Here is a 12,933-nt window from a genome sequence, read left to right as displayed (position 1 = left end):
TACCCTCTCAATAGTGTCTACTATAGCAATAATGCAGCTCTGTGGCATATGTAAAATGTTGCATCCAACAAATGTTTCACCCCTTTGAGCATGAATGTTGTTCTTCTATCAGTAATTACGTAATTACTGTATATATATATATATATATTATTTTTGTAATATATATATAACTCATGTAAGTTCCTTTTGTAATATATTATTTTTGCAATATATATTATTTTTGATGGAAGTACATGCGGCTACAAGAAATAGATGTAACAGCGCTTGTCCTTGGAGCCCACCGTGATGAGCCCGTCGGGCCCCACCTCCACGTCGCAGCTAACGTGGAGGTGGTGCCGGTGCGTGTCCCACGTCGACATCCTGAACCGCACCACCGACGCCAGCTGCAGTCGGAACACCACCGAGCCCGCCCTCGCCTCCCGCGCGACCGTCCCCGCTGCCGCAGCCGGCGCCACCCCCGCCGCCTTCCCGCTTATCACCGTCGTGTTCTTCGGCGGCTGGAAGAACGGTCCCGCCGCCGGGGCTGCCGCGGCCCCGACCCGGTCGTCCCGGTAGTAGACCGAGACGAAGACTGAGTCGTAGGAGACGGCGATCTCCTGGTTGGGGTTCCGGACCGCGACCTCGAAGGAGAAGGTGAGAGGGGCCGAGCCGTTGGCGGAGAGGCCGGTGACGGAGAATGAGGATACGTGGAAGCGGGGGCGGTGGGGGCGGAGGGCGAGCCAGAGCACGAAGAGGAGGACGCAGGCGGCGAGGAGGAGGGATAGGAAGGCGGAGCAGATGAGCTTGACGACTCGCTTGGTGAGGGTCCTATGGACCGGCCGCGAGATGAACAGGGTTGGCGGCGAGCTGAGTTCGGTGGGCATTGCCGGCTCGAATGGGCGGCGGTGGCAGCTGCCTGTTAGTTTTTATGTGGAAGGTGCGGAAGGATGGCAGGAAGCCGAAGGCATATATCAGATCTGCGAAGCCATTCCTTTCTGCTTCTTTTGGCTTTCCTTTCTTCGGACAAAGGAAGGTATGCTTTAAAATCTGTGCAAGTATCTGTCTGTTTTGATGTCATCAAGATGCGTTCTATAACTCATGGAGTTGTGGCCGGCTCGCGTTACCCACCTTGTAACCGACCCAATCGTTGCGATGGCTTTGCTCGTCAGGCTCTGCCGCTGCCTCCCTCCTCTCGGCCTCCCCCTCCCCCGCCGCCTCTCCGCTGCCCCGACCGCGGACCCTGCCGAACCCATCACTGCCGTCGCTGCCCTCTCACTTCTCCGCTCCGAGAAGGACCCGGCCCGCGTTCTCTCCATCTGCCGCGCCGCTGCACTCTCGCCCAACTCCTACCCCGATCGAACTGCCCTCTCCCTCGCCGTCTCCTCCCTCTCGGCCGCTGGCTCCCCCACCTCCGTCCGATCCCTCCTCGACGGCCTCCTCTCCTCCACCTCCGCCGCCGTTGCCCGTCCCCACGTCATTGTCCTCTTCGGCCAGGCCGGCATGCTCCCGGACGCCCTCCGCACATTCGAAGCATCCCAAACCCCGTCTGTTCGATCTCTCAACGCTCTCCTCTTCGCCTGCATCCTGTCCAAGAAACACGCCGAGGTCCCGAGAATCTTCTACGATTTTACCATTTCCTACGGTATAAACCCTAATCTCGACACCTACAACACCGTAATTAAAGCATTTTGCGAATCGGGATCGTCAAGATGCTTCTTTTCCGTCTTGGAGGAGATGGTTCGGATGAGAATAAAGCCAAATTTGACGACTTTCAGCGTTGCGCTTGCTGGGTTTTACCGCGAGCAGTTATTTGATGATATTAGGAAGGTTCTGTGGTTGATGAAGAAGCATAAATGTCATGCCGGTCTCTCAATCTATAATGTTAGGATTCTGAGCTTATGCAAGCTGAAGAAAAGCAATGAGGCCAAGGAGTTACTGAAGGAAATGCGAATGAGGGGCATGAAGCCAAATTGGGTCACCTATGATCATCTCATCTTGGGGTTCTGCATTGAGGGGTGCTTGGATGAGGCGAAGGTGCTTTTCAGGGAGATGGATAAGAGAGGATTGGTCCCTGAGAGCAGGTGTTACTTCAGTTTGATTTACTTTCTGTGCAAAGGTGGGGCTTTTGAGATGGCTTTGGAAGTGTGTAGGAAGAGTATGGAGAGGAATTGGGTGCCATGTTTTTCCCTTATGAGGGAGCTTGTGAATGGGCTTGTTAGTACTTCGAAGTTTGAGGAGGCTAGGGATATTATTGCAAAGGTGAAGGAGAAGTTCCCCACAAATGCTGAGATGTGGAGGGAGGTGGAAGGAACTTTGCCGTAGTTGCACACTGAGGACTTGGGGAGTCTGTGAGGTATGCCTTCTTTACCAGAATGAGATGTGGTGGTAGAATGGACTACGGATTTAATGAACTCCTGTTTAAAACCGTATATTAATTTTTTATGCCATAGCTATGCTAGTTGTATGCCCAAACTAAACTTTCTGCTCAGGCTATCTTCTGTTTACTTGCTTTCTACATTCTGAGTATGTTTCTTCACAGAAGTGAGAATTAGTAGGAGAGGAGGAGCAATTTCTCCTAAAAGAATGATTTTCTTGTCAGAAGAGAGATTAAATTGATATTATGATTTGTCAAATTTTCTGGCGACAACCTAAAATTTTAAGTTTTAACAATATTTTGTTACAAGTTGATGTCCAAATCTGCTTCCTTTGGAGGAAATGTATGTCATAGCTAAATAGAGATTTCATTTTGACCCTGTGGAAGCTTCTCTTTGGTTTCTTTAGTGGGAGTTTGCCAGTTTTCTATATTCCAGCAATTGTCTCAATCTGTCACAATAGTTTCACGTAGCTCTGAAATTTTGTATTAGAGGTAATAATGGCTATCCCCTTATTTAATCCTTACGGGGGCTATCTAATCCTTTCTGAAGCTTAATAGAAGTTTTGCTGCTTCATACTTTGAAATTTTCTTCTTGATAAGTTACATGCCAGGGGCTGCTACATGTAACAAGCCCATTTATCCTAAGAATCATAGCTATGTATGTAGGATGATGATTAACTAGTATCCTTCAGATTTCTGAATAGGATTCATCATATATCCTTTTCTGATATTAGTTTGTTTTCTTTATGACATTTCAGGATTCTCGATCTGACAGAAATGAGGTCATTAGCTACCGCAAGAATTAAACTTTACCTTGCCGCTGAAAAATGATATTGTCCAATGTGGAAAAGCATACATTGAATACATGAAGGAGGCTTCCTCTCCCTTGATGGATGTCTTATGCTTGATTGGAATTTAAAATCGAGATATGAGGTTTGTCAAGTCTGGTAAATTAAGGAATGTGTTTGCAAGTTAACCCACAATTGAGTTTTTGACTTAAACTAGTACAGTATCAGATCTTTTTCATCTCCTGACTTTTACTTCAAAAATTGCTTTGCATCTTCTTTTTATATTATTGACCATGACAGCCAATAACTTTTATGAAAAAGTTATTGATTTCTCAAACTTAATTTTGAATTGCATCAGTTCCATATGCTCGCCACTGATATACCACAAGTCGACAATATCATTTGTTTTCTATAGCATTTTTTTACTTGATCCATTGCAACTAGGAAACTTTACATTCTATAATTTCTTGTTCAACCTAGACAGTATCATTCAGAAGGTGGTTCATGATTTTAACAACAGTATCCTTGATTTTTTTTTTCCTTGCAGGATTCAGTTCAATTATCATCATTGGCTTGCAATTCTTTTTGATTTGTCACTGGACAGGGAACACTGGCTGTGGCTTACAATAAATATTAATGTGTCCTGTTAGTTTCTTCAATTAGGAATGCTCCTATATTTAGATGGCCGTTCTCTTAGTATTTAATTGTCAGTTGAAATTTAGTCTTGTCAACTTACAGATGAAACCAGAGTTTTAGGTGGTTTTCCTATGGTGGTTTTGTTTTCTGGGAGTAAATGAAATCGAGCTCCTTGGTAATCTTCACAGATCTATTATTTAGGGTGAAATTTGGATGTTCTTACCAAGGGGATGATGGACAAGTGGATTTTGATCATCTTGGATGATGTGTGGGAGGGTTTCAATAATTCATTGGAGTACCTTGCCACCCTGTTTTATTCTAGGAATGAGGAAGCAGAATTCTAGCGACAGCCAGGCTTGAAAGCATGGCAAAAAGTATAGGTGACAATAAATCTGAGAACTGGGAATTATTTAAAGAAGCATTTGGTGACCAAAACTTCAAAAGTTGGAACATATATGACAGCTGCATGCACATCTGAATCTATCCTATTTTTTATATGCTTTGTTTCCAAAGAATTACTGCTTTGAGAAAGATCTAGTACCGTAGCTTTGGATGGCCCTGTGGTTTGCTCACTCTGATGGAGTAGACAGTGGGAACTTAGTAGATGATCTTTCAAGTAAGTCATTTATTAAGAGAGGAAGAATAACAAGTTTGTGATCCACAGTGTTTCATTAGCTTGCAGAATGTTGAAGAGGTTTTGGAAGATCTTAAACGCTTGCAGATGTTGATACTCTCTGAGCTTCCGGTGGATTTATCTACAGTTCGCTAGCAATGAAATCGAATAGCTCCTCAAGTTATTTTGCTTGCTTTAATATCTAGAATGGCTGAATCTGTGGCACTCTAAGCATTTGCAGTTGCAGAAAAACTTGAACAAGTCGTTCATAAATGCTGATGTAAAGCAATTTCTGTCATAGCTGGGATCAGCAATTGAAACTCTTCATAATTAAGAGTATTGTCTCCAGCATCAGAAACGTTTCGATGTAGGATGGTTAAGGGCCATGAACGAGCTTCAGAAGTGACTTTGCATCAAAGGTCTCCATCATGCTGTGACTCGAGGAAAGTTCAGCCTGTGAACATAAATAGATTCTTGAAGGTCTCCAGTCACATTCTAATCTTAGAGAGATGATGATTACAGGATACATGGGCTCAAATCTCCAAGCTGGCTAAAGGAAAAAATTTTGTCTAATATTGAGCATTCAGCAGCGTCCTGCTATTTGCCAATCTTTAGCAGCCTTGCTTTGTGCCTCAGATGTTGTTGGCCTATACATCCAGTGCCCTATTCATCACAGCAGCCTAGCACATGAAGGAACACAGAGAGAAAACCTGATTTCCAGAAAGAAAGAAAATTTCAACTTTACAACTATTTAGCCTTTGAGGCTAATCTCTGGATACATGAGTTATCACAATTTTCTCAAAGGATTCCACGACAACAAAATATTACTAACTGGATTAGTCAAAAAATGAAGCGTTGGAAGCTGATGTAAATGAGCCTTCAGGCGCGTGAGGACCGAGCTATGCGCATTGGTGATAAGCCTCATTTGGTGGTGAAGTCCGTAGCATCTCCTTCTTAGCTTGTCGACTGTCAAGAGGATAACAGTCCTACTCCAATTCCTTAGCCGGCTGGTCAAAGAAGCTCACCGAGAGTGATTGAAGATAAAAGAATACTGCTCACAGGTCATGCCCCCTAGTGTCATAGGGAAGGTATGGCACGGCACATTAGTATATTTGACGTGTGATAAAGATTAATCTGAGCACAAAATGTATTGTCATAAAGGGTCATCTGAGCACCAAAAATTGCTATATGTTTCATGAGACCTATGCCTCCATGGAATGCCTCCAAAGGTCGATATATGAAAACTTCGGCGGATCGATGCCTACTTGATCTTTTGGGCATAGAGGGATTTAATTGAAGTGGAATCAAATGAATCTATTCGTTGGATTTGTGCTCAAAGTATAGTAGGGGGATCCAAGGTCAATGGCTGAAACTTTGAGGGAATCGATGACTCTTTCACTGGGCAAAGGGGGATTTGGCTGAAGTAGATGAATCTACTTCTTTTATTTGATGAAACTCCAAACACATATCCTTTAGACATCAGTTGGATTTGTGCCCAAAGAGTTTAATATATGAAATCTATCAATTGAGGATGGTGAGATTCGTTGGCGTTGACCATGGGATATCGTAGATGTTCGGGTGTTCGAGAGCGATAAAGGTCACGGCCAATGACCTCTGCAAGAACCATCATATAGGTAAGCATTTTTACCGAGGGGAAAGATTAGGATCCTTTTTTTTACATCAAAATATTGGGAGATGATATAGGTGATAGTTAATTGATCCAACTTGGTTCGGATCCACATGCACAAGAAGAAACCTTCGAGAGCAACCAAGGCGGTATCGAGTAAACAATAGTTGATCTTAATTATTATGATCTGATGGATGTTTTATGATACCAGCAAAATATACTGATATGCAGGTGGCACCGAACCCTTGACCTCCTCACTTTGACTTGGCAGCTAAATCCTGCTTGAGGAAGATTCGATCCAAATATTTAACATCCGTCTCAGTACGCAACTTTGGACTTCTGTCCTCCAAAGCAGCATTTATATCCTCAGCTAGACAGCAACTTCCCCTTAATTATTTGTTGACTTCAACAGCTCCGCACTGTCACACCACCTATTTCATTTCATGCACAATAACCATCCTCACCAGCAACCCAAGAAATAGCTCTATATACTGTAGAGCTGGTGCTATCTTTCTTTAAATTAAATCTGAAGGTTAATTATAGATTATCTTATATAGCCAATTACCTTTAATGTTTCTATTTTTATATTTTAAAAAATTAGATTGATATTCCTATAATTACGAATGTGAGACATTTAGATTTATTCATCCTAACGATATTAGTTTTACTTATAGAAACACGAAAATAAAATGTAAAAAGATAATTTTACCGCTCTACGATAGATTACGATGTTGTTGGTGTTAACACTGACACAGCTGCCTAGCTACTTTCAACAATGATAAGGTCTGCTCTTATCGTGATACCATCCGCCTTAACGAGGAGTGCACCGCCTGAATCACATTGTTCTACATCTGCATCGATGCTGACGTAGTTATTGAATGATATACATGTCGACGTCGACGTAGATACAGAGCGACATGGGTGAAAAATGATATATCAACAGTTATATACCAAGGCGTTAAATTGTTAGTCATATTAAAACATGTTCGCAATGAAGATGACAAATCTATAGTAAACCAGACTATATGGTCATGTGTAGTGCTTAACGCATGACAATAGTCATGTTGACCGGTGATAGACTACAATGATCATAAAATACATGTCACACCAAAATCAAAATTTTCCCACAATTATGGAACGCTGCATGTGGGAAACGAATGACCACCACAATCATGTGATTGAGGGTCTATGATTTATGACTCTGCATTAGTGTTAGGGTTATATTTGCATTGATGCTGACGTAATTACTGAGCAGTGAAAGGATCGTTTGGCCAAAGGTGATACTAGAACTAATATGACAGTGGGGGGAGCGATAGGAGCTTCGACGACTCTAGCTTCGGATCGAGATTAGGATCCATCCAATGAGTCAACGATGAGGTGGGCATCATCTTTATCGTAGACACTACAATGACCACCACCATTTGTGTCGACGCTGACATAGCAGTTGCTGCTTGGCAACTACGTTAACATCGACAAAGATGCAAAACACATGAGGCGGGTAACGATAAGATCAATGATGTCCTCCTCGTGGAGGTAGGTGACATCAAGTGAGCGCATACTTCATTGTCATCGGATGCGGTAAGACAACTACATCAATGTCAACGTTAGTGATGTCACCGTTTATCACCTTCGATGTCATCTGCTATCGAATATTAAAATTATTATTTTATTTTTATTAGTAAAATTAATATCATCCGGATAAATGGACCAATATAACTATAGCTAATACAACTTTTTTTAGCGTGAAAATTGAAACGCGAAAGATAATTAGCTATAGACGATAATATGACAATGACTGGCACAATATACTGATGACGAGTGCTGACGGTTTTTTTTTATGGGTCCCACTGGAATCGTGGGTTTGCTGCCTGGAACGGACAGCTGAGCTCTTCCCGGCGTCGTTTTCCACCGTCAACGTCGCCGCCGCGGACCGCTGCTCGCCCCGACCCCGTTGCCCCCAAACCGGAGAGAATGTTCTCGACTCAGATTCATCGTCATCATTCCGCATCTTCTACGCCGGAATCTGATGCCGGGAAACATCCCCCGGGACGAAAGAGGCAGATCGAGTCGGATCCTGTTCGGATTCAGGCGTTCCGTCGGCAGCACCGAGGCGGCAAGGAAGGCCGACTTCCCTTTCAAGAAGAGAACAGAAGGGAGACAGGAACCCGCGACCAACCGGTAACACTGTCTTCTTCCCTAATTTAACGCTAGATTTTAGATTATCTGATGCAAATAATTTCACATGCATCTCTCAAGCACTAAATCCAACCAAACGGAGGCATAAATTATAGACCCTCAACCACTTGAAGCGTTCCATAATTGAGGGGAAAAATTGATTTCGGTGTGACAGTTCTTGTATTTTGTGATCATTGTAGTCGATCACTAGTCAACATGACTATTATCATGTGTTAATCTATACGTATCATGTGCAAAGCACTGCTCATGGCTTTGTCATATAATCTCGTTTACTGTAGATCTGTCATCTTCGTTGGCACCATGTCTTGATTTGGTTGGCAATTCAATGCCTTGAATCTACAGAAGGTGCCAATGACTAACTAGATCTCTGAAGTCAAGATGAGTTGGTCTTTTTATAAGACAATATGAGAAGGTGCTCCACAATATTAAAGTTGTCTGCTGTCCTGAATGAAATGTGTCTGCTCATAGTTTCCCTTTCGTCACTTAATGACCTTACTGCTCATCTGAGCTCAGTCTCTTCTCCGCTGGAAGTCAGAGGCGAGCTCCTCTAATGGCTCCACTGCTAATAGCAGGTTGGTTCATAGGCACATTCATAGCTAAGGTGGCAGACCTGGGCATCCTCTACGTGAAGAACCAGTATGAGTACCGGGATGTCAAAGGCAAACTGAAAAAACTGGAGAAAAATCTCAGAAAGATCCAAGCAGCACTCTTTGAGGTCGACAAGAGACGGATCACAAACCCCGGTTTGGAGGAATGGCTATGGGACCTAAAGGATTCTGTTTATGCTGCGGAGGACGTGATCGATGGATTTGAGTACAATCTGCTTGAAGATATAGCCAAGGGCAAGAACCAGCTGATTTTTGAGGAGCAGAGCAAAGACCGGGCTAAGATCAAGAACAAGTTCATACACACACTCAAGCTACTGGCTTTTTGCGACAAGGATCTCAACCAGTTGGATGATGCTATCAAGCAATTCAGTGAACTTGTAGATGAACTTGGCAAACTTCTCAAGGTGGTGGAGCTAAATGTAGCAACTAACAAGAAGGATGATGTAGAAATTCCCAATTGGCGACGAACAACCTCCCCCATCAAGCCCAGGCCACTGAGAGGACGAGATGAAGAAGTAACGAAACTGAAGATGCTTCTTAAAACAGGTAACAATTTGAATCCTGATAGCAACAGTTTTTCTCTTGTTTCCATAGTAGGCCCTGGTGGGATCGGTAAGACAGAACTTGCTCGGCTTGTATACAATGATGAAAGTTTAAAATATGATATTAAGGCATGGGTCTGTGTGTGCAATAATTTCGATGTGAGGAGGCTTTCCATAGAAATCATAGAATCTGCTGCTATCCATCGACATATTGGTCTTCACAGCATTAATAATTTGGATGAGATTCTCAAACTGACTGATCTTCATAGCATCAGTAACTTGGATGAGATACAGAAAATTCTGTCTGAGTGTCTAAAGGACAAAAGGGTTTTAGTTGTTTTAGATGATGTGTGGGAGGAGTCCGTTGCTAACTGGGAAAACCTGTGCAGTGCATTTAGATCTGGTCACAAGGGATGCAGAATCATAGTAACCACTCAGCTTGAAAGTGTGGCAAAGATGATGGGGACCAGGGACATAGTAAATCTGGATGGCTTAGATGACAAGGTTAACTGGGAGTTACTCAAAGAATGTTCACTTAATGACCAAAACCATGCTGAGCATCGGAGGTTGGAACGGATAGGCTGGGAAATATCTCAGAAGTTGGGGGGCTCACCCTTGGCAGCAGTGACAGTAGGACGTGCTTTAAAATATGATTTGAAGGAAGAACACTGGAGAAGAATCTTGCATAAGAAGATATATGAAATTGAAGAAAAGGAAGGTGACATTGTGTCAGTTCTGAGACTCAGCTATGAGCAGCTGCCTGCATACTTGAAGCAGTGCTATATTTCATGTTCTTTGTTTCCAAAGAACCATAGCTTTGAGAGAGATGATTTACTTCAAATGTGGATGGCCCTAGGCTTTGTTCAAGCAAATGACAAACATGACAGGATGGAGGACATTGGTCAGGACTTAATAAATGAGCTGTCATCCCGATCCTTTTTCATGAATGCAAAGAGAAAGGAGGACAAGTTTGTGATCCATGCTGTCTTGCATGAGCTTGCCGATTGTATTTCTGATGGTGAATATTTTAGACTTGATGATGAATATGAAGGAAATCAGCCGATTAGAATCCCAGATAAGGCTCGCCATATTTATGTTACTGCTGATAATCTGGTTATGTTTTCTAAGATTTTGTGCAAGAAGGACAATGTGCGCAGCCTTGTTGTTGCTGGTGATCTCTCCCATGGCATCCCCAAGTCTGACTTTGTGGATAGTCTTAAAGAGGTTTTGGATAGTTTTAAATGCCTGCGGCTTTTGATACTTTCTGTGCTTGGAAGTGGCTTACCTAAGGCTATTGGTGGTTTAAAACATCTACGCTACTTGGAAATCCCAGGTGATGTAATTACTGAATGGCCAGAATCATTTTTCAATCTTTACCATCTACAGTGGGTGAATCTGAAGATGTGCTCTAAGAATTTGTTGCTGCCAGAAAAGATGAACAGGTTAATAAGACTTCGCCGCCTAATTCCTAGTCTAGAAGCAATTTCTACCATAGCTGGAGTTGGCAAGCTAACTTCTCTTCAGGAATTAAAGAAGTACCATGTGCAGCTTAAGGAAGGATTTGAAGTAGGACAGTTAAGTGCCATGAACCAGCTTCAAGGAAAACTCTGCATCAACAATCTCCAGTATGTTGAGAGTATGAAAAAAGCAGAACAGGCCATGCTGCACACCAAAGAGCACCTTAGCAAGTTGAAACTACATTGGGATTATAATGGGAAAGAGATAATCCAACACAGCAAATGGGAAGATGCCGAAAAAGTTATTGAAGGACTCAAACCGCATTCAAATCTCAGAAAACTGACTATTTCAGGCTATAAAGGATGCAAATCTCCAACATGGATGAAGAATAAAGTGTTGTCCAACTTAGAGCACTTAAAGTTATGCAATTGCAGTTCCTGGAAGGCTCTTCCACCTTTTGGTGAGCTTCCGCTTCTCAAGATCCTGCACATAAGATCTCTAAGCTCAATTGACAAGATTGATACAACATTCTTTGGCATCGACAAAGATAAAATTTGTGTGAATCCCCAAAAGGAGAAAAAAGAGAATAATGTATCATTCCCTGCATTAGAGGAGCTCTTGTTTGATGATCTGAAAAATTGGAATGCATGGGATGGACTAGAGAATGGCTTTGAACTGTTTCCTTGTCTTCATAAGCTCTTCATTTGGAATTGCAACTACTTAAGGGGGCCTCTGCCTCTGCCATCGTTCCTCAGGGAACTTACCATTCTAGTGTATCCACCTAGTCCAATCATTTTTCCCGAGGACATATCCCCAACATCAATGTTCAAGATTTACACTGATAACATCCATCTCATCCGGGATTGCCTTGAAGAAAGGAACCCTGTTCTGCTTTGCACACTGGAAATCCATGGCATCTCTGTCCTGAGATCCCTTATTGATGAAAAAGATTGGTTCTTTCGACTCAACTCCCTCAAACAACTTGTTCTTGTGAACTGTGGGACCTACAATCCTCCAGAGCTGCAGAACATTTCGTTCCCTATAATTCGACGTGCTTCAGATGCCCGAAAAATCAACAGACCACCAGTAGAAGCCTCATCAAAGGAATCACGCACTAGGCAACGTGATGAAGATCAGGGATGGAACACCCAGTCCCTAAGTACCAACGAAGCGGTGCACATGCCGACTCCCGAGAAGATGGACATCAAGGTACTATCAAATAAATATGCTTCTTCTCCTCTTCATGTGTTCTGCATCTGGACCTTTTGTCTTTGATGAAGCCATGATGAAAACGTAACCACAACCCTTTACTTATTCCTGAGCAGAGGTCAAAGATGGCCTAAGGTGCCAAGCAGGATGATGCATCTAACTAGGTACTATATTATGAATGCATGGCTTACCCTTCATGTTTATGAAGTGACGTAGAGAAGTAACCACACTGTTTCTCACTTATGTGTGAGCAGATGATGAAGACAGGCCAAGGTTCCATGCAGGAGGTTCATGTGTCCAAAGGCAGATGAAGGGCTAAATCGAAGCCCATGCTGCCGCTCAAGGTGCTTCCTGCTCATTGCCCATATGTGCTTGTTCAGCGTGTCATGCCCGTCTCAAATAAATTTGCTGGTAGTCCAGTATTAGTAGTCTTCTTCTTTAAGTTCCCATTTTCTCTTCGGTAATAAGGGTTTCCTTTGCTGAGGGAACCATCATTTACTTATCTACGTGTGTTGCTTTGTTCTTCTGAATGCAGCTACTTATTTCAATGCAATGAACTATCGTTCTTGGTGATTCATTTGCATCCTTTATTGGGCTTTGTTCTCTGGTGCCAGCAAGATCGATCTAATTATTGTTTATTTGAGGAAAATGCTATAGATATTTGTTCATTTCACAAGGTGAGAAGGAGAAAAACCAGTGAATTAGAAAGAAGCCGTGCACCCTTTCCTTCAGTACTATGTCATGAGTTCTTATTATCTCTTGCTTAAACAACCTTATTCACACACAATATGCCACTAGCAAATGTTTCATTCTTATTTGTTTCTGATAGCTGACTTTGTCTGTGAATAGCAAAACAGGAGATATAATGACTCCATAGAGTGGTCAACACAATGAGAAGTAGTA

The 12,933-nt window shown here is 42.8% G+C and overlaps 3 protein-coding genes across 4 annotated transcripts; 2 read left to right on the top strand and 1 right to left on the bottom strand.

The window, feature by feature from the left end:
• Positions 1-239: 239 nt before the first annotated feature.
• LOC135596481 (NDR1/HIN1-like protein 13) lies at positions 240-863 on the bottom strand. Its single transcript, XM_065088527.1, has one exon. It carries the CDS (start codon positions 861-863, stop codon positions 240-242), a length of 624 nt encoding a protein of 207 aa, XP_064944599.1.
• A 100-nt stretch (positions 864-963) lies between these two features.
• Positions 964-6,274, top strand: LOC135597499 (small ribosomal subunit protein mS86 (rPPR1)-like). Of its 2 annotated transcripts, none has more exons than XM_065090499.1 (3): positions 964-2,332; positions 3,112-3,286; positions 3,689-6,274. In XM_065090499.1, exon 1 carries the CDS (start codon positions 1,078-1,080, stop codon positions 2,299-2,301), a length of 1,224 nt encoding a protein of 407 aa, XP_064946571.1. In that variant the 5' UTR covers positions 964-1,077; the 3' UTR covers positions 2,302-2,332; positions 3,112-3,286; positions 3,689-6,274. The 2 variants fall into 2 exon arrangements, with proteins under 2 accessions (XP_064946571.1, XP_064946572.1); XM_065090500.1 differs by having other exon boundaries at positions 3,112-3,300.
• Positions 6,275-8,630: 2,356 nt separating this feature from the next.
• LOC103971801 (disease resistance protein RGA2-like) lies at positions 8,631-12,633 on the top strand. Its single transcript, XM_065090498.1, has 3 exons — positions 8,631-12,030; positions 12,147-12,194; positions 12,285-12,633. Exons 1-2 carry the CDS (start codon positions 8,764-8,766, stop codon positions 12,162-12,164), a joined length of 3,285 nt encoding a protein of 1,094 aa, XP_064946570.1. The 5' UTR covers positions 8,631-8,763; the 3' UTR covers positions 12,165-12,194; positions 12,285-12,633.
• The last annotated feature ends 300 nt before the right edge of the window (positions 12,634-12,933 follow it).

The sequence above is a fragment of the Musa acuminata genome, chromosome BXJ1-11 (assembly GCF_036884655.1).
Source record: "Musa acuminata AAA Group cultivar baxijiao chromosome BXJ1-11, Cavendish_Baxijiao_AAA, whole genome shotgun sequence".
Classification (NCBI taxonomy): domain Eukaryota; kingdom Viridiplantae; phylum Streptophyta; class Magnoliopsida; order Zingiberales; family Musaceae; genus Musa; species Musa acuminata.
This window is presented reverse-complemented; position numbering and strand designations above follow the sequence as displayed.